The following is a 23957-nucleotide window of genomic DNA, read 5'->3' on the forward strand; positions in this document are numbered from 1 at the left end:
GAGTATGAATGGTGGTTTAGATAAGAGGAGGACATGATGAGTGGTGCCGTTTCGGCGAGGTGTCTGCTAATTGACGCAAGTCTCAATCAAGTTAGTCAAGCAACTTTAATGCTTGCCTCTCCTTATTGGAGCTCGTTTTATAAACCTGACTTCAAAGAAATTCCATTTATTTCTCTTGGAAAAAAGATCTTTCTCTCTGCATAGAGGCAGAATAATCAAAGCTGCTTTTGTTGACCATAGTCAAAAGGCCCCAATTGCATCTCTGTTCACCACCCGTGTCCTCGTCATATCTGCATCTCATTGATGGAATGGAAGAGACTGCAGAGATCGATCGATGAACGAACCCTGCCCAAAAATGCCTTCTTTCAAATTTCTTATTCCTTTCGTCTCTCTTCGTGATTTGGTTGCTTAGCCTTGCCAGTGGCAATGAAGCAGCACCCACTTACAGCTCTCACGTTTGCTCAAACACAGCCTTCGCCGCCAACAGCACCTACCAATTCAATCTCGACATCATCCTCACTTCCCTTTCCTCTAACGCCACACGGGCCACTGGGTTCTCCAACGCCTCCGCTGGCGAGGTTTCCGGGCTCTTTTTGTGCCGTGGCGATGTCAACACCGCCGTCTGTCAAGACTGCATTGCCAACACAACCATAGAGATACTAGGACGCTGCCCCTTAGATAAAGTGGCTATAATATGGTACGGCGAGTGCTTGTTACGTTACTCCAACGATATTACCAGCTGTATCTTTGCTGAGCTGGTTCCAGCTATTTAGACATGTGCATATTGTATTTAGTTTAGTTAGCTTTACAGTTGTAATCGTATAGATAGAGTTTGCTTGCTGTGCAAGATATTTCTTCTGTATATATATTCTGAACGCTTGTTCTTTCTAATATATATGCAATACACAAAACAGAGAACTTTCTCTCATATCTTCTTCTCTCAAATCATTTTCTTTGTGAATGTTGAATTCTAATATGGTATCAGAGCAAGAAACCGTGGATTCTGAATCTTCTTCAATCTCCATTGATGATTATTCTAGTCCTTATTACATACATCATGGAGATAGCCCTGGCTCGATTCTTGTTTCTCAACTTCTCAATGGTGAGAACTATCACACCTGCCGGCTTTATTGATGGATCTATTATCAAACCAGTTGGAGCTACAGAAATAGTTCTTCGTGCATGGACGAGAAGCAACAACTTGGTGATTTCTTGGATTTTGAATTCTATCTCAAAGGATATTGCTGAAAGTGTGATTTACATCAACACAACGGAGGAAATGTGGCTTGATCTCAAGGATCGATTCTCACAGAATAATGGTCCTTGCATATTTCAATTGCAGAAGGCGATTTCTGCACACTCTCAAGGTAGCATGTCTGTAAGTGCCTATTACACTAAACTCAAGGGTTTAAGAGATGAATTACATAACTATAGATTCGTTCCAGAATGTTCTTGTGGTTCATCAAAGGCTATTCAAGAACATAATCATCAAGAGTATGTTATGCAATTTCTTGTTGGCCTTAATGATTCTTTTGCACAAGTGAGAGGACAAATTCTGCTTCTTGATCCTCTACCTTCTATCAACAAGATTTTCTCTCTTGTTTTACAAGAGGAGAGACAACGTGGCATTTCTATTAACCCTCCTGTTCATGAAAATGTTGCAATGTTAGCAAGAACTAATCTGCAACCACAGCAGCAGCAGTATCGATTTGGAAAACAGAGTAACCAACAACCTTCTCGAAAGGAAAGACCTGTTTGCACGCACTGTGGATTTTTAGGTCATACTATTGACAAGTGCTACAAATTGCATGGCTATCCTCCGGGTTTTAAGTCCAACAAGCCTAAGGTGTAATTTTCCTCAGCACATCAAGTTCAAGGGAATCATCTTGATTCTGAATTTCAGAATTCTCAGAACAACCAGAGTATTCAATCTCATCTTCAGGCACCTTCACTGTCCTTCGCTCAGACACAGTGTGAACAACTCTTGGCATTACTGAAACCTTCCATTCCTGACAATCATGCATCTGCTCTTCAAGTAGGTAGCAACTCTGTCAATCAAGACAACATATTTTCCACAATGTCAGGTATCCATAATTTTTCTTTAAACAGTTTTGATTTTTCACATTCTGTTTTATCTGTTATTCATTCTCAAATCTTTCAAGTTCCATCTAGTCATTCTCATGATCACAATCCGTGGATCATTGATACCGGTGCAACTGACCATATGGTTGGTTCAATTTCTTTTCTCACAACTATTACTGTTGTTGTATCTACTCAAGTTAAATTGCCTAATGGACAATTTGCTGCAGTAACTCATATTGGAACTGTTCGAATTTCCAATGATTTGATTCTCACAGATGTGTTATGCATTCCATCATTCTCCTTTAATCTACTTTCTGCCAGTAAACTCACTAAATCCCTTTGTTGCTGCCTTATTTTCTTTGCTTCTTTTTGTTTCATATAGAACATGTTCACATGGTCGACGATTGGACTGGGTAAGGAGAAAGATGGACTTTTTTACTTGCAGCATAACTCAGGCAATCCATCTTTTTTCAATTCAGCTTTCTCTGCTATCTCAATAAAGGCCCCTTCCACTGAGATTTGGCACTACCGCCTTGGCCATCCTTCTCAACCTAGACTAGCTTTGTTACAATCTTTGATTCCTAGTGTTTCTTTGCATTCCAATAATATTTGTACTGTTTGTCCTATGGCTAAACAACGCAAACTTTCATTTCCTGTAAGTCATACTTGTACTGAATCTCTATTTGATATCATTCACTGTGATATTTGGGGACCATTTTCTGTAAATTCAATAAATGGTTCTCGTTTTTTTTCTTACAATTGTTGATGATCATTCTCGATTTACTTGGGTGTATCTCATGCACAATAAGTCTCAAACCAATTCCATTATACAATCTTTTTTTAGTTATGTTGAGACTCAATTTCAGACTTCCATAAAATGTCTAAGATCCGATAATGGTGCCGAATTCAACATGTCTGCATTTTTTCTTTCGAAATGGGTACTTCATCAACGAAGTTGTGTAGCTACCCCTCAACAAAATGCAGTTGTTGAACGAAAACACCAGCATCTTCTTAACATTGCTAGAGCTTTACGTTTTCAATCTAACCTCCCTTTATCTTTTTGGGGAGATTGTATTCTTAATGCCACCCATCTTCTCAATCGGTTACCTACCCCACTTCTGTCCAATAAGTCCCCTTATGAAATTCTTTTCAACCGCATACCATCATATACTCATCTTAGGGTCTTTGGATGCTTATGTTTTGCCTCTACTCTAACTCATAATAGATCCAAATTTGATTCTCGGGCTAAATCTTGTGTTTTTCTTAGTTATCCTACTGGTGTCAAAGGCTATAAAGTTTTAGACCTTCACACCCATTCCACTTTCATTTCCAGAGATGTTGTTTTCCATGAATCCATTTTTCCATTTTCTCATTCTTCTTTTCCTAATTCTGCTTCTCCATAGAATCAGAATTTTGTTCTTCCCCATCCTGTTTCAGATATTACTCCTACACATTCTGCCTCCCTTCCTACCTTTGAACTCAATTCATCTCCCATATCTGACTCATCTTCCGCACCCAATTCAGCACCCAGTTCTCACTCTCCTTTATCATCTGATCCAGTTGAAAGCAGTCTTGTTTCTATCCCTATTCCCTCTCAATTCCCCTCCTCGAAAATCCTCCAGAATTCGCAAACCTCCTAGTTATCTGCATGATTTTCATTGTCAACTAGCATCTTCTTCTACTCAAACCTCCTATGACTATGTGAACAAGGCTGTTTGTAACAATTCAGGTACTTCTTATCCTCTTTCATCCTCTTTATCTTATGATCTTTTATCTTCTTCTCATAAAATGTTTAGTCTTTCTGTTTCTTCTCATCCTGAACCTCAATTTTATCATCAAGCTATTAAGTCTCCTCAATGGAGAGATGCCATGAATTCTGAAATTGCAACTCTTGAATCCAATAATACTTGGTCTTTGGTTGATTTACCCCCACATAAGAAACCCATTGGTTGTAAATGGGTGTTTAAGATCAAGTATAAATCTGATGGTTCTATAGAACGCCACAAGGCTAGGTTGGTAGTCAAAGGTTATACTCAATGCGAGGGACTTGATTATCATGAGACATTTTCACCCGTTGCCAAATTAACCACTGTTCGATGTCTTCTTGCTATTGCTGCAACTAAACAGTGGCATCTTCATCAATTGGACGTGAACAATGCTTTTCTTCATGGTGATTTGGATGAAGAAGTATACATGACTCCTCCACCCGGTTATGTTACTAAGGGGGAGAATAAAGTTTGCCGGTTACTCAAGTCTTTATATGGCCTTAAACAAGTTTCTTGCCAATGGTTCTCAAAATTTTCCACTACATTGCTTGCTCTTGGTTTTCATCAATCGAAAGCTGATTATTCTCTATTCACTAAAGTGTCTGGCTCTACTTTTGTTGCTTTTCTAGTTTATGTAGACGACATTATCCTAGCAAGCAATGACAGTAATGCTATTTCAGACCTTACTTTGTTTCTCAACAACAAATTTCGTTTAAAAGATCTTGGTAATGTGAAGTTTTTCCTTGGTCTTGAGATTGCCCGTAGCTCTAAAGCCATCTCTGTTTCTCAAAGAAAATATGCCTTAGACATTCTTGAAGATTGTGGTTTCTTAGGTGCTAAGCCGGCTAAATTCCCTATGGAACCAAATCTAAAACTGTCTAGAGATGCTGGTTCTCTTGTTGCAGATCCTTCTGTCTATCGTAGGCTGATTGGTCGCCTGATTTATCTTACTATCACTAGGCCGGATCTTGCCTTTTATGTCCAACTCCTAAGTCAGTACATGGACAAGCCTTGACAGCCTCATCTAGATGCAGCATATCATGTTTTGAGATATTTGAAAGCCACTCCTGGTCAAGGGATTTTCTTTCCCTCCAATTCTGATCTTCAGCTTAAGGCATTTCGTGATAGTGATTGGGCTGGCTGTCCAGATTCCCGGCGATCCGTCAAGGGTTTTGTGTTTTTCTTGGGGATTCCCTCATCTCCTGGAAATCCAAGAAACATCAGACGGTTTCTCATTCTTCAGCTGAGGCCGAATACCGTGCCATGGCCTCTACAAGCTGCGAACTTACTTGGCTCACTGCCCTGCTTCATGACTTTCGTGTTCCTCATTCCCAAGCTTCCCTTTTGTATTGTGACAGCAAAGCTGCTTTGCATATTGCAGCTAATCCAGTTTTTCACGAGTGAACTAAACACATTGAATTAGATTGTCATCTAGTTCGGGACAAGATTCAGCAAGGCTCTTTGCGCACCATGCATATCAACTCTCAACTCAATCTTGCTGATCTTTTTACAAAAGCCGTTGGTCTTACTGTTTTTGCTCGTTTGTTGCCCAAGATGAATGTTCTAAACATTTTTTGTTCAGCACCTTCATCTTAAGGGGGAGTATTACCAGCTGTATCTTTGTTGAGCTGGTTCCAGCTATTTAGACATGTGCATATTGTATTTAGTTTAGTTAGCTTTGCAGTTGTAATTGTATAGATAGAGTTTGCTTGCTGTGCAAGATATTTCCTCTGTATATATATTCTGAACGCTTGTTCTTTCTAATATATATGCAATACACAAAACAGAGAACTTTCTCTCATATCTTCTTCTCTCAAATCATTTTCTTTGTGAAAGTTGAATTCTAATAAATCCATCTTCGCCACCATTAATGACTTTCTTGGGACATCCCTGCCGGACACGCGGGTAATCCTAGAGGCAGAGATAGGCCGCTTCATCGAGTTGCTGGCCAGGACAATGAATTCGTTGGCGACTCTTGCGTCGAATTCTTTGATGGGAAAGACGTATGCGACGGAGGAAGAGGAATTCAACAGTTCACAGGTGCTGTCACAGACGCTGTACAACCTCGTTCAGTGCACGCCAGACCTGACTGCGTTCGATTGCCATAAATGTATCCGACGCGCCATAGGAATTCTTCCTTCGTGCTGTGATAGAAAACAAGGCGGAAGGGTTCTGCTACCAAGTTGTAATATTAGATATGAATTGTACCCATTTTACAACTTCACAGCTGCTTCGCCTGCATTTCCTCCTCTTCCTCCAGGTATGAAAAGAGATTGTACGCGATCCACTCAATTATCTCGATCTCTAGGTTATTAGTAAGAACATTAAGACGTAACCATGTATATGCCCAAATAAAATTTTTTTTAAGTAACCATTAGAACAAGTAAATTACGATGGATCCTTATCCATAAAAAAAATCTAATTCTCAATGGCCATTTTTCCAAATATTTGAGTTTTAAAAATATTATATTATTTTAAAAATAGGGAAAACCACTATCCCTTTAGCTATCAACAAATTTGTAATGTCCCTTCCAATTTAATTTTAACAATGTCTTCTAATCTATCATCTGTAATGTTTTCTTGCGTGTTCAAAGTGCTAAAAATAATAATGTTTAAAAAAAGAGTAATGTTTGTTGCATAACTTTTACACAACTCAAATAATTTTTTTAAAAGATCAATCATTGAATATTGAAAAGAGAAACTCTATTTCGTAGACGAGCATACGACCGTCGTACGACCCTGCTTATGTGGCATCGTTCTACCTCAGCGAATTTGAGAAAGAAAGAGGAGGGAAAAAGAAAAAAAATATAAAAGCATTTGAGATTAGAAGAGGGAAAACGAAAAAAAACCAATCTCAACATTTGAGATTCAGAATCCTTTCTCTCTCATTCTTCTCCATCTTTTTCGTTTTCCCTAGCCTCCATTTTGATTCAAAATCCATAACTTTCATGTCCGTTCTCCACCGTCAAGAAGTTACCACCGTCCGTTCTCCACTGTCGACGACCATCAAATACCAAGTTTTTGGGTTTCGTCGATAGTAAGCTCGACCGTTTACCATCTTCCGTTCTCAGGCTTTTTGGTTTGTGGGTTTTCATCGTCAACAACCACTGACCGGTGACGCAAAACCAGGTTGCGGGTTTTTTTTCCTTCTTCCGGCTAGCTTGTGAGTTTGGTTTTTTTCTCTTACTCTCTCTTGCTTACGGTTTGTGCACATCAAGGACGCTGGATCTATGCTTTTGATCCAGAGTAATCACGGTATCACGGTTGAGCGTGTGGTTAAGGTAATTCTCTCTTCCTCTCTCTTTCGTCTGCCTCTCCCCATCGTCACTATATCTGTTGCATATCCGCCTACCTTTTGTTATTTAAATCTTGTGAATTTCATCTTCAAAAGGTTTTTATTCTATGATTGTGGTGGTGCGTATTATCCCCTATTTCTTTTGGATAGGATATCGTTGTTAATCTACTGAATACATATAAACTATTTCACGGTTTCGTAAATTGTTGTAAATGGATATTTTACGAAGCTTTCCCCCTTTTGCAAAACCTTGGAAAGTGTTTTGGTTTTGATGAACAAACGACAATTCTCTGAATTTTGTTTTTATATATCGTGGGTATAAGCCACATGTCTATTGATCTATTTGATTCTTTGGCTTTTTTGGGTTCTCTAAACAGGGATAGAGTAGTAGCCCGTACGATTTTTTTGGGTTTGCTTTGGCTTTAGTAGTATGGAATGGGAATGGGAGACTCTGTTAGTGGTGGTGGTGGTGGTAGATTTCTGAACCCGTGAATTCTTCATTTCCAGAAGATGTGTCTCGAGCTCAAGTGTCTTCTTTGGTACTTTTTTTTTTTCACATTTTTGTTTGTGTGGTTGATTTTGGGTTATTTTGTTGATGCTCTGTTTCATAGCTGAGAAAATCCTTGGCTGAAAGCCAAACAATTTGCTGGGTAGTGCGAATCCTTTTTTCTTATTTCTTGGTTCACATTCTAGAAGAGAATTTGAGTGATAATCTTATGCTATTGTTTGGTTACGAAAGAGAGTATTTTCAAGTTTTTTCTTTTTTGCTCGCGCTAACTTTATTTTCAACTTGTATTTAATTTTAAGAGAACAAATCTGTTTGCTTTGTAGAGAAAATGCTGATAGTTCTTCAATTTTTTTTTCTCTAACCAAGGTAAAAGAACAAATATTTTTATTTGAAGTTTATTTATTTATGTTTTTGGTATTGATCTATTGGTGAACTGAACTTTGTCTTAGTGATTTCTTTGTTTGTGACTGTAATCAATTATGGGTTTCATGCTGGTGTTTTGCAGCTTAAGCTTACTCAACAGACCAATGTTACTGCCCTGCAATCACATTTTCTGCAAGTTCGTTTCCACTGCATCTTGATCGTGATCTTAGTCTTTGTTCTTTATTTTTTTTTTTCACAAATTATTCTTGATTTAATTTGTATTCTGGGTTTGGATTTTTGAGACTCTTTGCAGTTCCTGCATACCCATTTCAAAGATTTTTTTTTTTTTTTAAAAAAAAAAGGTCTGGTAATTAATTGTCAACAATAATCTACCCCATACAGCTTCGGTATACTCAAACGTCATGCCTAGAAATTGTTCGATGAAATTCATGAGAAATTTTTGTTCTTGGAGTACAATGCCTAGAAGTTTGTCTCATATCTATGTGAATTCCTACAAAGGGCCTATCAGTGAGAAACTTCAATATTATGGGAGTTTAGATGAGGAAAAAATCTCAGTGGATAAAATGAAGCAATCATCCATAAAAATCTCATGCAGTGTAAGGCTTCCAGTTCCTCTCTAATGTGCAGTCCCGTCAATGTTGATTTTTTGAGTTTGTAGTTGACGTAATTTATGTTGGTGTTGTATCATGTACACAATAGAACTGATGTTATTTTTGTGTATAAGAATTGCATTATTTTGAAAGTTATGTTGTTTCTATTGATCTTATCTTCATATATAAGAACTACATTATGTTGAAAGTTAACATGTGTTTGTTAAAATGAACAAATAGAGTTACAAAAACAACATATTTCCTTACTTCATTGATTATATCTCCAAGCACTGAACTCTTAAGAACAATGAGAACTACAAAAATAGAGTTACAAAAATCACATATTTCCTTCACTGATTATATTCTTCACATCTTATCATAATATTCAATATCATAACAAAATGCATGGTAACAAAGATTGCAAATTTGTTGAAGACAACAAATTTCTTTTTGTTGAGATCTCCTTCCTGCGCTTGCTTGAAGGTGCGCTCAAGTGCAAGAAGGGATCCTTCCTCCTCACTTTAGGCAATTTTGTTTTTCATTTTTCTACGTTTTCCTTGCAAGCAAACAGATCATGAAAGTTTTTTTTTCAGTCTAATATCGATATATATATGTAGATACATATGACGCAGCAAACACCCAAGGTTCACTCAACAGAGCAAAAAATAGGGGGAAAAGGCAACCCAATTTACTTGCACACAACCAAAGAACACTGAGAAGTCTCGTCTCTTTTCGGAAGATAATCAAATATTTATTTTCAATTACAACCATATATAGGCATACCCATTATTGTTGAACAAAGAAAACATGACCAAATGAATGTTCATTGAAATGGATATAACTAGATGAACTTGCTCCCAGCTGCCTTAATTCATGCAAGATGAAAATGACCACCAACATTTCAGATAGGATAAAAGGGTTGGCTATGTTAGAGGTGAAGATGACTCTTAAGTAAGCGCAGGAGAGCGATTCGGGCCTGAGTTGTTTTTTTTCCTTTCACCTTGAGTTCCTGCAAATGATATGATAGAAATCTAATAAATTTTTAAAGAAAACTTTTTTTGTTCTTTCTTTAACCTTTTTATTATTCCTTTTGTTATATATTTGGTAAATTATAAGGCTCCTTCTAGGTCAGGCAAGAAAAGCAAACAAACAAGAAATTAGAGGAACTGTCAAATTTACCTCTAGTTTCTCAGCATCGTCTACGACGTCCAAAGTAGTGAAATCCCTTAGCAATATGGATGAGGCAGGCGCAAGTCTCCTAATTTTGACAATGAAAGACAAGTCGATTTAGCAAAGCATTAACTAGCAACAAACCACAGTTATTGTTTGGCTTAGGACCACAATGATTAATTTATATCCTTTCTTGGAATGACAGCTTCATTGACACTGACTGTGGGATCTGAATAGAAACAAAAAAAAAAAAAAACTGCCAGCAGTCAAGATAAATTAGCTCAATTGAAAAATTACATCCAAGCTGATTTTTCCACAAGGTCTCACATCTTAATTACTAATAGGAAAAAATGGATATAACCCCAAAAACAAAATTCAATTAGACCATCCACGAAGTTAAAATGCATCACACCCATCGCAACCTGATCTATGCTATACATACTAAACTCAACTCCCTTTCCCAATCAACAATTAGTCCATTAAAAGCCAAGCAACAACAAAAACCGAATGGAAGTTTGAATGGAAACCCAAATCGTAGTCAATAAATCTATCCAATAACCCAAATGCATAACTAAATGAGCCACATATCCATTATAACAAGAGCAACAATCATATCCATAGATCTAGTTAAACTAACACTGAAAATGATATCCAAAGGCTTGAAAAACCATAAACACAGCAGGAAGACAATAAATGTAACAGATCGGAGAAAACTCAGTGTTAGCCAAAACTTCATCTAAACATAAACAACCATACACAGTTACAAACTCGTGTGGATCACAGTACCAGAAGAATCAAAAGGAAAAACGAAAAGAAGAGAGAAAGGTTTACCTGGTGGTGGTGGCTCGGGTCGTGGGTTGCTCCGGGATGATTTACCCTCAACGAAGGGGGGAGAGGGCGGAGGCGACCAACCCGCGTGAGATTGGCCGGATGGTGGTGGCAGGAGCTGTATTTGGTGGTGGTGGCCTGGTGGGTGGGAGAGGAGGGAAAAGTTTTGGGGGAAGAGGGGGAAATGGAAATGAAAAATGAAACAAACAAATTCGGTTTTCAGGATTTCGTTTCGTTTTTTTCTTTTTTCAAAAAAGAAAATAATTAATTAATTAAAATAGCTGACGTTGACAGAGCCACGTCAGCAGTTGTAGCCCGGTCGTAACTGGATCTACGAAATAGCAGTCCCCTATTGAAAAAGGAAAAGAGAAATGATCCCTACACTCATTTCTCACAACAGCTCCACAACAAGTTGACGTGGCTGATAATATTTTATTATATTTTTACAAAAAAAAAAAAAAACAAATCAAAAAAATAATAAAAGAGAAATGATCCCTACACTCATTTCTCACAACAACCCCACAACAAGCTGATGTGGCTGGTAATATTTTATTACTTTTTTTGTTTTGTTTTCTTTTCTTTTTGTAAAAAAATAATAAAATACTACCTGCCACGTCAGCTTGTTGTGGGGCTGTTGTGAGAAATGAGTGTAGGGATCATTTCTCATAATAAAATATTACCCGCCACGTCAGCTTGTTGTGGAACTGTTGTGAGAAATGAGTGTATGGATCATTTTTCAAAGGAAAATGTTAGATTTACAACACCAATACAACATTTCTCATACTGGGGTCCACCATCATATGAGGGGTTGTTGTGCAGTTGTTGTATTGGTGTTGTACAAGAATCAAATCCCATTGAAAAATGATAGAATTACTCACGGTGCACAACATATGTACTACACCAAGACACAATGAAGTGGGGCCCACACATTAGACCCCACTCCATTATGTTTTGATATAGTACACCTGTTGTGCACTGTGAGTGCAAGAACCACTCTCCTTGAATATTTAGGACTCACATGTAAGAAAACAAATCAAATGGTTGATCATTAAAAAAAAAAAAAAAAAGTAGTTAGTGTTGTGCAAAAGTTGTGCAAAAAACATTTCTTGCATTTTCTTTTGAGAAAGAGAAATGATTTGAAAAAGAGAAATGATCCCTACACTCATTTCTCACAACAGCCCCACAACAAGCTGACGTGGCTTGTAATATTTTATTATTTTTTTACAAAAAAAAAAAAGAAAATAAAACAAAAAAATAATAAAATATTACCAGCCACGTCAGCTTGTTGTGGGACTGTTGTGAGAAATGAGTGTAGGGATTATTTCTCTTTGAAAAATGATCCCTACACTCATGTCTCACAACAGCTCCACAACAAGCTGATGTGGCTGGTAATATTTTATTATTTTTTTACAAAAAGAAAAGAAAACAAAACAAAAAAAATAATAAAATATTACCAGTCATGTCAACTTGTTGTGGGGCTGTTGTGAGAAATGAGTGTATGGATCATTTTTCTTTTCTTTTTTGTAATTTTTTTTTATAAGGAAACATATATTATAACCAATGATAAATTGAGAAATATTGCAAAAATTAAAATTGAGGGGCATTACAAATTTGTTAGTAGTTAAAAAGAGCAAATATAGTCTCTCCTAAAAATTGGACAAAAAAAAAAAAAAATAGTTTCTCCTAAAACAAAAAAAAATTAATAATCAATAATACATGGGGTTTTTTTGTTTTTCAATTGAAAGAGAGTCACGTCACGTCTATTTCTCGTTTGCCTTTGAAGAGTTCGTACTTAAAGACAAAAAAGTAGAAATCATATTTAATTTTTGTAGAATTACACTTATTTCAACAATCTAAGAGCATCCTCATCGAGCTCGGTAGTTCAAACTTTTCACCAAATTTTGCTTAAACTTCTCAAAATTTCTCCTGCATCAAACTCTTCATTCTTTCACCAAAATGAATCTTGTCAAATTCTATCACCAAATTTAACGCTCAAAATCTATACGCCAATCTTTTTTTTATTGTTTTATCTCATTCTCGTGCCTTCTTCCCTTCTTCACTGTCATCTCCCTCTGACCTTCCTCCCTTTCTTCACGCCCAAGCCCAAGATTTTGTTTTCCACACCTGGCTCGCACTGGCGGAACCCTCGGCACCCACGGCTTCCTCAGCAACAACGGCGCCGGCGTGTCGTGCATCCAGAGAGAGATCGGCGCCAGAATCCACTGCGAGGCAGCGGCGCCCGGATCCAACCACCGAATCGTCCTCCTCGTCGGATCTGCATTGAAAGCCAAGTTAGTCTTCTAGCTCCTCGTCCCTCTGAAATTGGTAGAAAATCTGAGCTCCTCGTCGTCGTCGTCGGAGAAAATCCCTTTTCTCTAGCTCCTCGTCGTCGGATCCGGGTTTCTAGCTCCTCGTCCCTCTGAAATTGGTAGAAAATCTGAGCTCCTCATCCCTCTGAAAGTCGTCCGATCTGGGTTGCCTTCAAATTGGTAGAAAAATAATTTTTTTTTTGGTGATTGTTGTGGTTTGGGATTTGATTTAAGAGAGTGGGATGAAAATTGGTAGAAAATCCTGCAACCTAATTTGAAGTTTTTGATTACGTGGGTAGCCGACTATGGTGAGAGTGTTTTTGTTTGGAAAATTTGATGTTCATACAGTTAAATTGGTTGGTGTTCAAACTAATAAAAAACAATTTATAATTAAAATAGAGAAATATTTAGAGAGTCTGATGTAGGAAGTGTTTCAAAAGTGAGAGATAAAATCAAAAAAGTAGATTGTTTAGATTAAATTTGGAGAAAATTTTGGAGAGTTTGATGAGAATGCTCTAATAATATGAATTTCCAGAGTAGTTCTATTTATCCCTCTTCATTCTTATAAATGAATATGTAGCGTGATCTTCTAATAAAAAATCAATTTTCATGCCCCAAATGTTAAAAAAAATTATATGTACGTATAACATTACTTCAATTTATAATTTCTCCTGATATTTCAATTTAATTAATATATCTTACTATCTATCATTTGAGATTATTAATTTTTTTTTTTAATTCAATGGAGGAAAAAGGGGAAAGGGGAAATTACAAAGTATCTTGTACGTACAGTTACCCAGTTACCCTCAATGGGGGATATTTTGAGGATATTTGAGGATCCTGTACATTTACACTTCCAAAGTATCCGTTGCCTCCACAGTAGAAACTGTAGCTCTTCAAGCCAATTTACAAACCACAAACCACAGCTCTTAGGCTCTTGCCCCGCCATTCTCCCATTCCCTTGCTTTAGAATTTATTCCCAATCAAAAGTCCATTGGTCATTGCCAGCCACAGAACAATGGACTATCTTGTTAATCTGTAGCATGCCAATGATGCATATTGTTGTATGCATGCAGGAGGAAGCGAAATGTCGTCGCTGACAATTGTCGCCATTGTAATCCCAGTTGCTGTGATCTCTGTGGTTCTTTTCTTCATTGCCTATTTCTTCCTTCGGAGGAGACCAAGGAAGAAACACTACACTTTATCCGAAGAAAATGGTGAAGGAAAAAACAAATTTCTTTGATCACGAAATAATTAATTTAATTTTTTTTTTTAAAAAAAAAGTCTTTGTGGTGTCAAAAATTTGCTATTGAAATCTTTTCATTTTAAGAATTATTGTATTTACTGTTTGGATGTTTAGTTGGAGATGAAATTACAACCATAGAGTCCTTGCAATTTGATTTGGATATAATTGAAGCTGCCACGGACAAGTTCTCAGATGATAACAAGATTGGTGAAGGAGGATTTGGCGTGGTTTATAAGGTAAGAATTATTTAGCATGCTTAGTTTAGATATTCATATGCACCCTACAGAGGTTAAAGTATATTTTCAAGGTGTTAAAAAAGCTTAATTATTTAATTTATATTTTAATACTCTCACTTATGTGTGGCATTAAACTCCTCATTAATATATAAGTGAGGCCAATGCGTAAAATATTTAATTAAAATGAGAGGTGAATTATATATAGAAATATGGTTCGAACTCATGACTTCCGCTCCGATACCATATGTTCAGCTCTTATCCCAAAAACTGAAGTTGATAGGAAGAAAATGAATTTAATCATTTAATTTATATTCTAACACAGGGTACCTTTTTTAATGGACAAAAAATTGCCGTGAAGAGGCTATCTGGAAGACACGGACAAGGTGCAACAGAATTCAAGAATGAGGTTGTATTGATAGCCAAGCTTCATCACAGAAATCTAGTGAGGCTACTAGGATTTTGCGAGGAAGGAAAAGAAAAGTTACTTGTCTATGAATACGTGCCCAACAAAAGCCTTGATTACTTTTTATTCGGTTAGGTCAATCTGAACTTACGTCCACTTCTTTTCCTTTTTTACCATTCATTTTATATCTATATGAATGGATGCATGAATAGCCGTTGAAGAATACATGATATTAATGACTTGCAAATCCTTTAATAATTCATTTACCATGAACTTTTCACAAACTGAATCAAAGCTAAGGAGCTGAAGCTCTATGAAATAATGAGAGACTAAAGTTTTTTTTTTTTTTTTTTGAAGTACTTTTCATTAAGGGATTTGAACTTACATTTTCTTAATATGTTGAATTTCGCCCCTTTAATTCTAACTTGAGTAATTTTGACAAAATAATAGATCCTATAAACCGAAGACAATTGGATTGGTCAAGACGTTATAAGATTATTGAAGGAATAGCTCGTGGGATTCTTTATCTTCATGAAGATTCTCAGATTAGAATTATCCATCGTGATCTCAAAGTTAGCAATATTTTGTTAGATGACAATATGAATCCAAAGATTTCAAATTTTGGCTTGGCAAGGATATTTGTAGCAGATCAAACTCAAGCAAATACAAGAAAAATTGTTGGAACATAGTAAGTTTTTACGTTTATTTCATCTTTGCATAATAATCTAGATCAACAAAACTCTATTATCTTTCTGTTGGGGAGAGAAACATTAGGGAGTCCAACAAGAATAAGTTAACATACATATACTAAGACCCTACTTCTAACCCAAAAGCCTAAGCTAATGGGTGTAGGTACACTTAAGTATATTAACTATTGTTTTTCTTTGTACTTTCTTAATGTGGGATATGACAAGCACAAGTGTGCACACAACATTTTTGCATGTGAGAATTATCGAAAAGGAAAATGTATGGTTATTGTAGTCCACAAAAACACATTAATATACATTTTTAGACATCATTCCAACCCAAAAGCTTATTCTAATAAGTTTGGTTTCACTTATGTATATTAACTACTAATACTCTATTTGTCTTTACTCAATGTGGAATTCAACACTTACTCGTATACTCATAATACATTATCCTTGGAGATCATTTAGCTTGAGATAAACTAAATTATAAAACTAATATTATACTATGAACAAACCTTGGATAATTTTTGTCTCATCTTTTTACTTCAGTTGTTGTTCTGATAGGATTCTACTAATATGATACTATGAACAACCTTGGATAATTTTTATCTCATCTTTTTACTTCAATTGTTGTTTTGATGGGGTATTGGTTTGTAGTGGTTACATGCCTCCAGAATATGCTATGCATGGCCGATACTCCGTAAAGTCAGATGCTTTTAGCTTCGGAGTCTTAGTGCTAGAGATTATAAGTGGGAAGAAGAACAGCCGTTCTTATCAATCAGAACTTGCTGAGGACCTGCTGAGTTATGTGAGTATGGATCGTATAATTTCAATTTTTTGTGTTGCTTTTATGAAAATAAAGTAAATAATATATGGTGCTTATTTTGAATGAACGAATGCAGGCTTGGAAACAATGGAGGAGTGGTACACCCTTGGAATTGTTGGATCCCACTGTGAGACATTCTTGTTCAAGAAATGAGGTCGTGAGGTGCATCCAAATGGGCTTATTGTGCGTTCAGGAAGATCCTGCAAACCGACCAACAATGGCGACAATAGTTCTCATGCTTAACAGTTACTCTGCAGTTACGCTGCCATTACCTAAACAGCCAGCATTTTTACTTCAAAGTAGAACCATGCCGAGCAAGGCAGTGGACAACTCATCAGTTTCGTTGTCTGTTAATGAACAATCATTCACTGAAATATACCCTCGATAGTTTGCTGTTCTTTGAAATCAGTATATGTTAGTAAGTTGTGGAACTCTTAACATATTTTTTTATATGTAATCTGTATTATGAATGGATACAGAGTATGAATTGTGGAATGTAATAAACGTATGAAGTGATTGAGATGGAAATGTATGGAATTGAATGAATGAAAGATATAAATGATAAGGCTATTCGAGGTGCTTGGCCTCCAAAGGAAAACAATACAAATTCCTACTAATTTCTTCAGTCGCCTATTACCTATTGGGTCTCCCTTTTACAGACCCAATCGGTTAATCAAGTGGACCCCTTCTAATCCACTAATCCAAACTTCAACCCCCTCACACTACTAATATGTCCCTTACATTTCTTACTCTTTAGAAGCAGGAGTTTGAAAAAAAAAAGCCTACTTTAAAACTATTACGTTAATGTTTTCGCAAACATGCAACGAAATAGATTTTAGGTTCTTAGAAAACTTTGGAAATTCCATGCTTTTATCACGCCTATCTTCCTTTTTTGATCTTAGGGGTGTGCAAATTATTCCATTACTGACTACTGAAAACCCGTCGACCGCCACCGAATCGCCTTCGACCGCCTATCATAAAATTTAAAATTTGAAAATCGGAATAAAAATAATTTTTGAAATTGTTGTCGGTAGGTAATCAGTGAGAAGTTTTTTGTTGGTTACCGACCCGAGTACCAAAACGACGCCGTTTTGGTACTCTATATTTGATTTTTTTTTTTCCAAACCACATCATTTGTTGTTGAAGGTCCATACACACACAATGACGATTAATCTAACCCTAGATCACTCCCTCCCTGCCGCTCAAGCCTCACGCCCATCTGCTTCCCTTGCTCAGCCGCCCACGCCTAGCCCGCCAGTTGCCCGTCTTTCTCTCTCTCTCTCTCTCCCGCCTCAGTCACTGCGGTTTATGGAGTTAGAGGGTGGTGAGGGTCATTTGGTCAGGTCAAGGTGGTTGGGTGGCTGAGTCTGTAGCGGTGGCCGAGTCTCTGGTAATCATTTACTCATCCACTCTCTTTCTTTGGAGTTCACTTTTCTGCATCTCTGAAATTTGGGATTTTTTTTTTTTTTTAATCTTCTGACATCAATATGTATCCCCCCCTCCTGTATTTCTAAAGTTCCTTCCCTCTCTCTTCATTCTCTTGTGACCTTGTCTGTGTTGTTGAATTTTGTTACTTTCTTATTAGATCTTTGATGCGCTTTAGGATCTTTCATGTGAATTTAATTTCCTAGAAAGTGGTCGTTTTTCGCTCTCTCAGATTTCATATAATGATTTCATTCCTTCTTCTTTCCTTTTCGTTGTTTATGGTGTTTCCGACACCGATATACCCAACACCCACCCCTATCTGATCTTGACCGTCTCTCTTCTAACAGGGCATGTATACTGGTGTTGATCTCAACCAATTGTTGCTTTATTTCTGTGAACTGACCCAAATGCTGCTTCACGGAATCCATTTGTAAGGAATATATATTAGTAGCGTGAGTTAGAAGTCAGTAAGTTGAAAAATTTACCATACGAATATGTAATACTCCAAACCACATACGTGTAGATAGCTAGTAAAGTCCAAACTTTAATCGTGTAATTTCTTCTTTTTCTTTTTTTCAACCCGCACACAGAATAGTCAATCCTTTCCTGCCTCTCCAGTCTGATCTGCATAATAAACCAAATAAAGCCGCACGAAGTGGAAGAAAGATTGGTAAAGTGAAGCTGAAGACCCTTGCAAATTTGCAAGTAACAGAGTGATCAACCAGAATAATCACCAACATGGCCGGCGCTGCTTCCTTCAAATTTCCCATATGCCTTGTGATCACTCTCTCCCTCTTAACCTTGCTTAGCCTAATTATCACCGAAGCAGCACCTACTTACGCCGATCACACTTGCTCAAATTCAAGCTTTTTCACTCCCAACAGCACCTACCAAGCCAACCTCAACCTCCTCCTCTCCGCTCTTTCCTCTAACGCCACCCGCCCCAACGGCTTCTACACAACCAAGGCCGGCCAGGCCCCTCCCGACGTCGTCATCGGCCGTTTGCTCTGCCGGGCTGATCTAACCCCTGACCTTTGTCAAAACTGCATCTCTACTGCCATGACAGATATAAGAAATCGCTGCCCCTCCGACAAGGTGGGGCTAATCTGGTACGACGAGTGCACGCTACAGTACTCCAACGAGTCCTACCTGAACGACCAGGTGCCTTTCGAGAACTTGCCGACCAGTACCCAGAACGTCCTGGAGCTGGACCGCTTCAACGCGTTGTTGTCAACCACAATGAAGTCGCTGGCGACGCGATCCGCGAATTCTCAATCGGACAAGAAATTTGGGGCCGCCCAAGTAAAGTTTACGGGCTCACAGACGCTGTACTGCATGGTGCAGTGCTCGCCGGAGATGAGCGCGGATCTGTGTATGCGTTGCTTGGAAAGCGCCGTAGCCTCTCTTCCTCAGTGCTGCTCGGGAAAAGAAGGCGGAAAAGTTCTGCTTCCGAGTTCTAATATTAGATACGAGTTGTATCCATTTTACAATCTGACAGCAGTATCTCTTTCTCTTCCTCCAGGTACGTTATAAAAAGCATCAGTAATTTGCTCGGTAAAAATTAATTTTAGTTCCTTGAAATTGAACAGAAGAACTTCCTTTAATTTTAGTTCCCCTACTTTCGGTCTATAAAATTGTTATCTATCCTTTTAGCATGCTTTTTAATAGTGATTTGTCAGTTCTTACCTGTTACAACAATGTCACTAACATATAAAAATTTTCATACGAACCAAATTGAAAAAAAGTTGGATCGAGTTATGACTTTGAAGACACGTAGGCCCTGTTTAGTAACCCATTTCCCCTCCCCTCCTCTCTCCTTCAATCATTTTTTTTGTTTGTGTCAGTACCGAAAAGTGAGAAGTCTGAAAAAAAATTTGAACATTTATTTTATATTCCCATTTTACCCCTGTCTTTGAATATAAAAAACAAAAAAAAAAAGAAATAAACTGAAAGGTTGGGGGTAAAATAGGAATAGAAATAAATGTTGCTTTTTCAAGAAGTCAACATTTTATCCTATTCCTATTTTACCCTCAACATTTTAATAATATGAAGAACAAAAACAAGGGAATAAATTGAAATATTGGGAGTAAAATGGGAATAAAGTAAAATGTTGAAAAGCCAACCGGTCAGTAGTCTATCAGCCGTACTGACACAAACAGAAAAGAATGATTGAAGGAGAGGGGAGGGGAGGGGAAATGGGTTACTAAACAGGGCCTACGCATCTTGTAATTTTCCTGTTCAAACTAAAAGCAAAAAAAAGTCAAAGCTGCTTTTGTTGACCAGTGTGACATCCCACATCGCATGGGAATGAGGATGTGCTTATATGTATAAATGCACCCTATATGACACAACGCGTTTTAAAGCCGTGATGGTTATAAACCTATCAGAACTCCGCAGTTAAGCGTGCTTCTGCGAGAGCAATCCCAGGATGGGTGACTTCCTGGAAAGTCTGATATGGGGAGCCAAAAGCGAACAGTATTGTGTCATTGGGGGTGGGTCGTTACAACCAGAGTCAAAAGGCCCCAATTGCATCACTGATCACCAGATTCACCACACGTGTCCTTGTCGTAACTGCGTCTCATTGACGAACTTATTACGCAACCAAAACAAAAGATGAAACAAACATGGAATGGAAGAGACAAGAGATTTTGATTAACTGATGAACGAACCCTGCCCAAAAATGGCTTCTTTCAAATTTCTTATATTCCTTTCGTCTCTCTTCGTCATTTTGTTTCTTAGCCTTGCCAGTGGCAATGAAGCAGCACCCACTTACAGCTCTCATTATTGCTCAAAGACTCAAACTCAACCTTCTTCACCGCCAACAGCACCTACCAATCCAATCTCGACATCGTCCTCTCTTCTCTTTCCTATATCGCCACACGGGCCACTGGGTTCTCCAACGCCTCCGCTGGCGGGGTCTCCGGGCTCTTTTGTGCCGTGGCGATGTCAACACCACCGTCTGTCAAGACTGCGTTGCCAACGCAACCATAGAGATACTAGGACGCTGCCCCTTAGACAAAGTGGCTATAATATGGTACGACGAGTGCTTTTTACGTTACTCCAACCAACCCATCTTCGCCACCGTAAACGTAGTGCCCGTGGTATCCATGTCGAGCACGCAGGTTATCCTAGAGGCAGAAAGTGACCGCTTCAACGAGTTGTTAGCCAGGACAATGAATTCGCTGACGACCCTTGCGTCGAATTCTTTGACGGCCAAGAAGTTTGCGACAGAGGAACAGGCGTTCAACAATTCACAGACGCTGTACAGCCCACGCCATACCTGACTGTGTCCGATTGCGAAATATGTTTCCAAAGCGCCATAGGAGGTCTGCCTATGTGCTGTGGTGGAAAACAAGGCGGAAGGGTTCTGCTACCAAGTTGTAATATTAGATATGAATTGTACCCATTTTACAACTTCACAGCTGCTTCGCCTGCATTTCCTCCTGCTCCAGGTATGAAAAATACTCTGGTTCTCTATAACATCATCAATTTGATGTAAAAATTCGATGTTTTTCTCTTCCAAATCTGGGATTTTTAAGAATTTTAGTGCTCTGACCTTTTTTTCACTAAGGTCTCTAACCATCAACATGAACTTAAAAACTAATCGCAACGGAGATGACACTACCATGTGATATATTATGGTTTTGGCCTGTAGCTTTTGAGGTTGGGCCGCCATTGCAGTATAATCTGTCTGATATTGCAATTTACGCAGGAAAGCAGTAGTTGATCTGACAAATTTGACAATGGACTACCTTAATCGATCTGTAGCATGTCGATTGATGATACATATTGTTGTATGCAGGCGGAAGCAAAATGTCGTCCCTGATAATTGTCGCCATTGTTATCCCAATTGCAGTCTCTGTGGCTCTTTTCTTCACTGCCTATTGCTTCCTTCGGAGGAGAGCAAGGAAGAAATGCTACACTTTATTCGAAGAAAATGGTGAAGAAAAAACAAATTCTTTGATAATGAAATCTAATTATTATTATTTTTTTTTTTAAGAGTCTTTTAAGTTTTTTAAGTCTTGACACTTTTTCATCTTAAGAATGATTCTATTCACTGTTTGGCTGTGTAGCTGGAGTTGAAATTACAACTATAGAGTCCTTGCAATTTGATTTGGATACGATTGAAGCTGTCACGGACAAGTTTTCGGATAATAACAAGATTGGTGAAGGAGGATTCGGCATGGTTTATAAGGTAGGAATTATTTAGTATGTTAAGTGAAGAGAGATTCATATGCACACTAAAGACTGTTTTAACGTTGTTCGAGTATGTTTTCAGGGCACCCTTTCTGATGGACAACAAATCGCTGTGAAGAGGCTATCTGGAATATACAGGCAAGCTGCAATAGAACTCAAGAATGAGGTTGGATTGGTAGCCAAGCTTCATCATAGAAATCTAGTGAGGCTACTAGGATTTTGTATGGAAGGAAAAGAGAAGTTGCTTGTCTATGAATACGTGCCCAACAAAAGTCTTGATTACTTTCTATTCGGTTTGTCCACTTCTTTTCTTTTTCACCTTTCATTTTATGTCTAAAAGAATGCATGATTAGCTGAAGAACATTGCACAAATTAAATGGAAGTCATTTAATGCTAACTTGAGTAATTTTGACAAAATAATAGATCCGGTAAACAAAAGACAATTAGATTGGTCAACACGTTACAAGATTATTGGAGGAATAGCTCGAGGGATTCTTTATCTTCACGAAGATTCTCGGATTAGAATTATCCATCGTGATCTCAAAGCTAGCAATATTTTGTTAGATGGCAATATGAATCCAAAGATTGCAGATTTTGGCTTGGCGAGGATATTTGTAGTGGATCAAACTCAAGGAAGTACAAGTCAAATTGTTGGAACATAGTAAGCTTTTATCTTTATTTTATCTTTTGCATAATCTTGATTAAAAAAAACTCTGTTGTGTTTTTGCATGTGAGAATTACAGAAAAGAAAAATGTAATGTTATGGAATAGTCCGCCAAGAACACGTTAATATACTTGTTTAGACATCACTCCAAAGTTTGGTGCCACTTATATATATTAACTACTTACTCAATTTATTTTTGTTCAATGTGAGATTTAACACTAGATTCTACTAATATGCATATGATACTATGAACAACCTTGGATAATTTTCTTTCTCATCTTTTTACTCCAATTGTTGTTCTAATGGGGGGTTTTGGTTTGTAGTGGTTACATGCCTCCAGAATACGCTATGCATGGCCGATACTCTGTAAAGTCCGACGTTTTTAGCTTCGGAGTCTTAGTGCTAGAGATTATAAGTGGGAGGAATAACAGCTGTGTCTCTGAATCAGAACATGCGGAGGACCTGCTGAGTTATGTGAGTATGGATCGGATAATTTCAATTTTTGCGTTGCTTTTATGAAAATAAAATAAAATAATGGGGCTTATTTTGAATGAATGAATGCAGGCTTGGAAACAATGGAGGAGTGGGACACCCATGGACTTGTTGGATCCCACTGTGAGACATTCTTGTTCAAGAAACGAGGTCGTCAGGTGCATCCAAATGGGCTTATTGTGCGTTCAAGAAGATCCGGCGAACCGACCAACAATGGCGACCATAGTTCTAATGCTTAACAGTTACTCTGTTACGCTGCCATTACCAAAGCAGCCAGCATTTTTACATCGAAGAGGAGCATAGCCGAACAAGCCAGTGGACCTGCAGTCTGATCAATCTACAAGCCCATCAGTTAATGAAGCATCATTTACTGAAATATACCCTCGATAGTTTGCTGTTCTCCCAAATATGTTTGTAAAAGTTGTGGAACTTGTACTCTAATATGCATACTCCTCTGATATTTCGAATAAACAATGTTTGGTTCTGTTGGCTGGTTGTTTCCAGCATAACACACTTCAAGGCAGTAGATTATGCAATGAAAACACACGATAATAAGGAAAAAAGTTGTTACAGAATTTTCTGCAGAAGATTGAGCAAACCAGAGGAGGAAAGCAGAGCAAAAAACCAGAATTTTCATTTTTTATTAAATTATTTTAATAAAAAAATTATGTTCTCACACGAATTAAGATTCTCAAACCTTATTTTACGATTAAAATTTTATTTTATTTTATATAATTTATTCACCTGCCACGTGGCAAGCATTAAGATACCATATTCAGGAGTTTTTTTAAGTAAAAAAAAGTATCTCTCAAAAAAATAGAAAGCAGCTTTGGTACTCTCTAGACTT

At 37.7% G+C, this 23957-nt stretch overlaps 1 protein-coding gene, 1 long non-coding RNA gene and 1 pseudogene across 2 annotated transcripts; 2 read left to right on the forward strand and 1 right to left on the reverse strand.

Annotated features, from left to right (window-relative positions):
- The first annotated feature begins 33 nt into the window (after positions 1 to 33).
- On the forward strand, positions 34 to 16720 carry LOC133868256 (cysteine-rich receptor-like protein kinase 10). Its single transcript, XM_062305071.1, has 9 exons — positions 34 to 59; positions 413 to 729; positions 5698 to 6108; positions 14009 to 14149; positions 14293 to 14414; positions 14737 to 14947; positions 15268 to 15505; positions 16164 to 16314; positions 16409 to 16720. The coding sequence occupies exons 1-9, from the start codon at positions 34 to 36 to the stop codon at positions 16718 to 16720; spliced, it is 1929 nt and encodes a 642-aa protein (XP_062161055.1).
- On the reverse strand, positions 9337 to 10815 carry LOC133868710 (uncharacterized). The gene is made up of 3 exons (XR_009900385.1): positions 10627 to 10815; positions 9805 to 9883; positions 9337 to 9634 (listed from the first exon to the last, which is right to left on the reverse strand). It is a non-coding gene; the product is annotated as an uncharacterized LOC133868710 (long non-coding RNA).
- A 1775-nt stretch (positions 16721 to 18495) lies between the features above and the next one.
- Positions 18496 to 23685, forward strand: LOC133868257 (cysteine-rich receptor-like protein kinase 10; annotated as a pseudogene).
- Positions 23686 to 23957: the final 272 nt, after the last annotated feature.

Source organism: Alnus glutinosa, chromosome 5 (genome assembly GCF_958979055.1).
Source record: "Alnus glutinosa chromosome 5, dhAlnGlut1.1, whole genome shotgun sequence".
Lineage (NCBI taxonomy): Eukaryota > Viridiplantae > Streptophyta > Magnoliopsida > Fagales > Betulaceae > Alnus > Alnus glutinosa.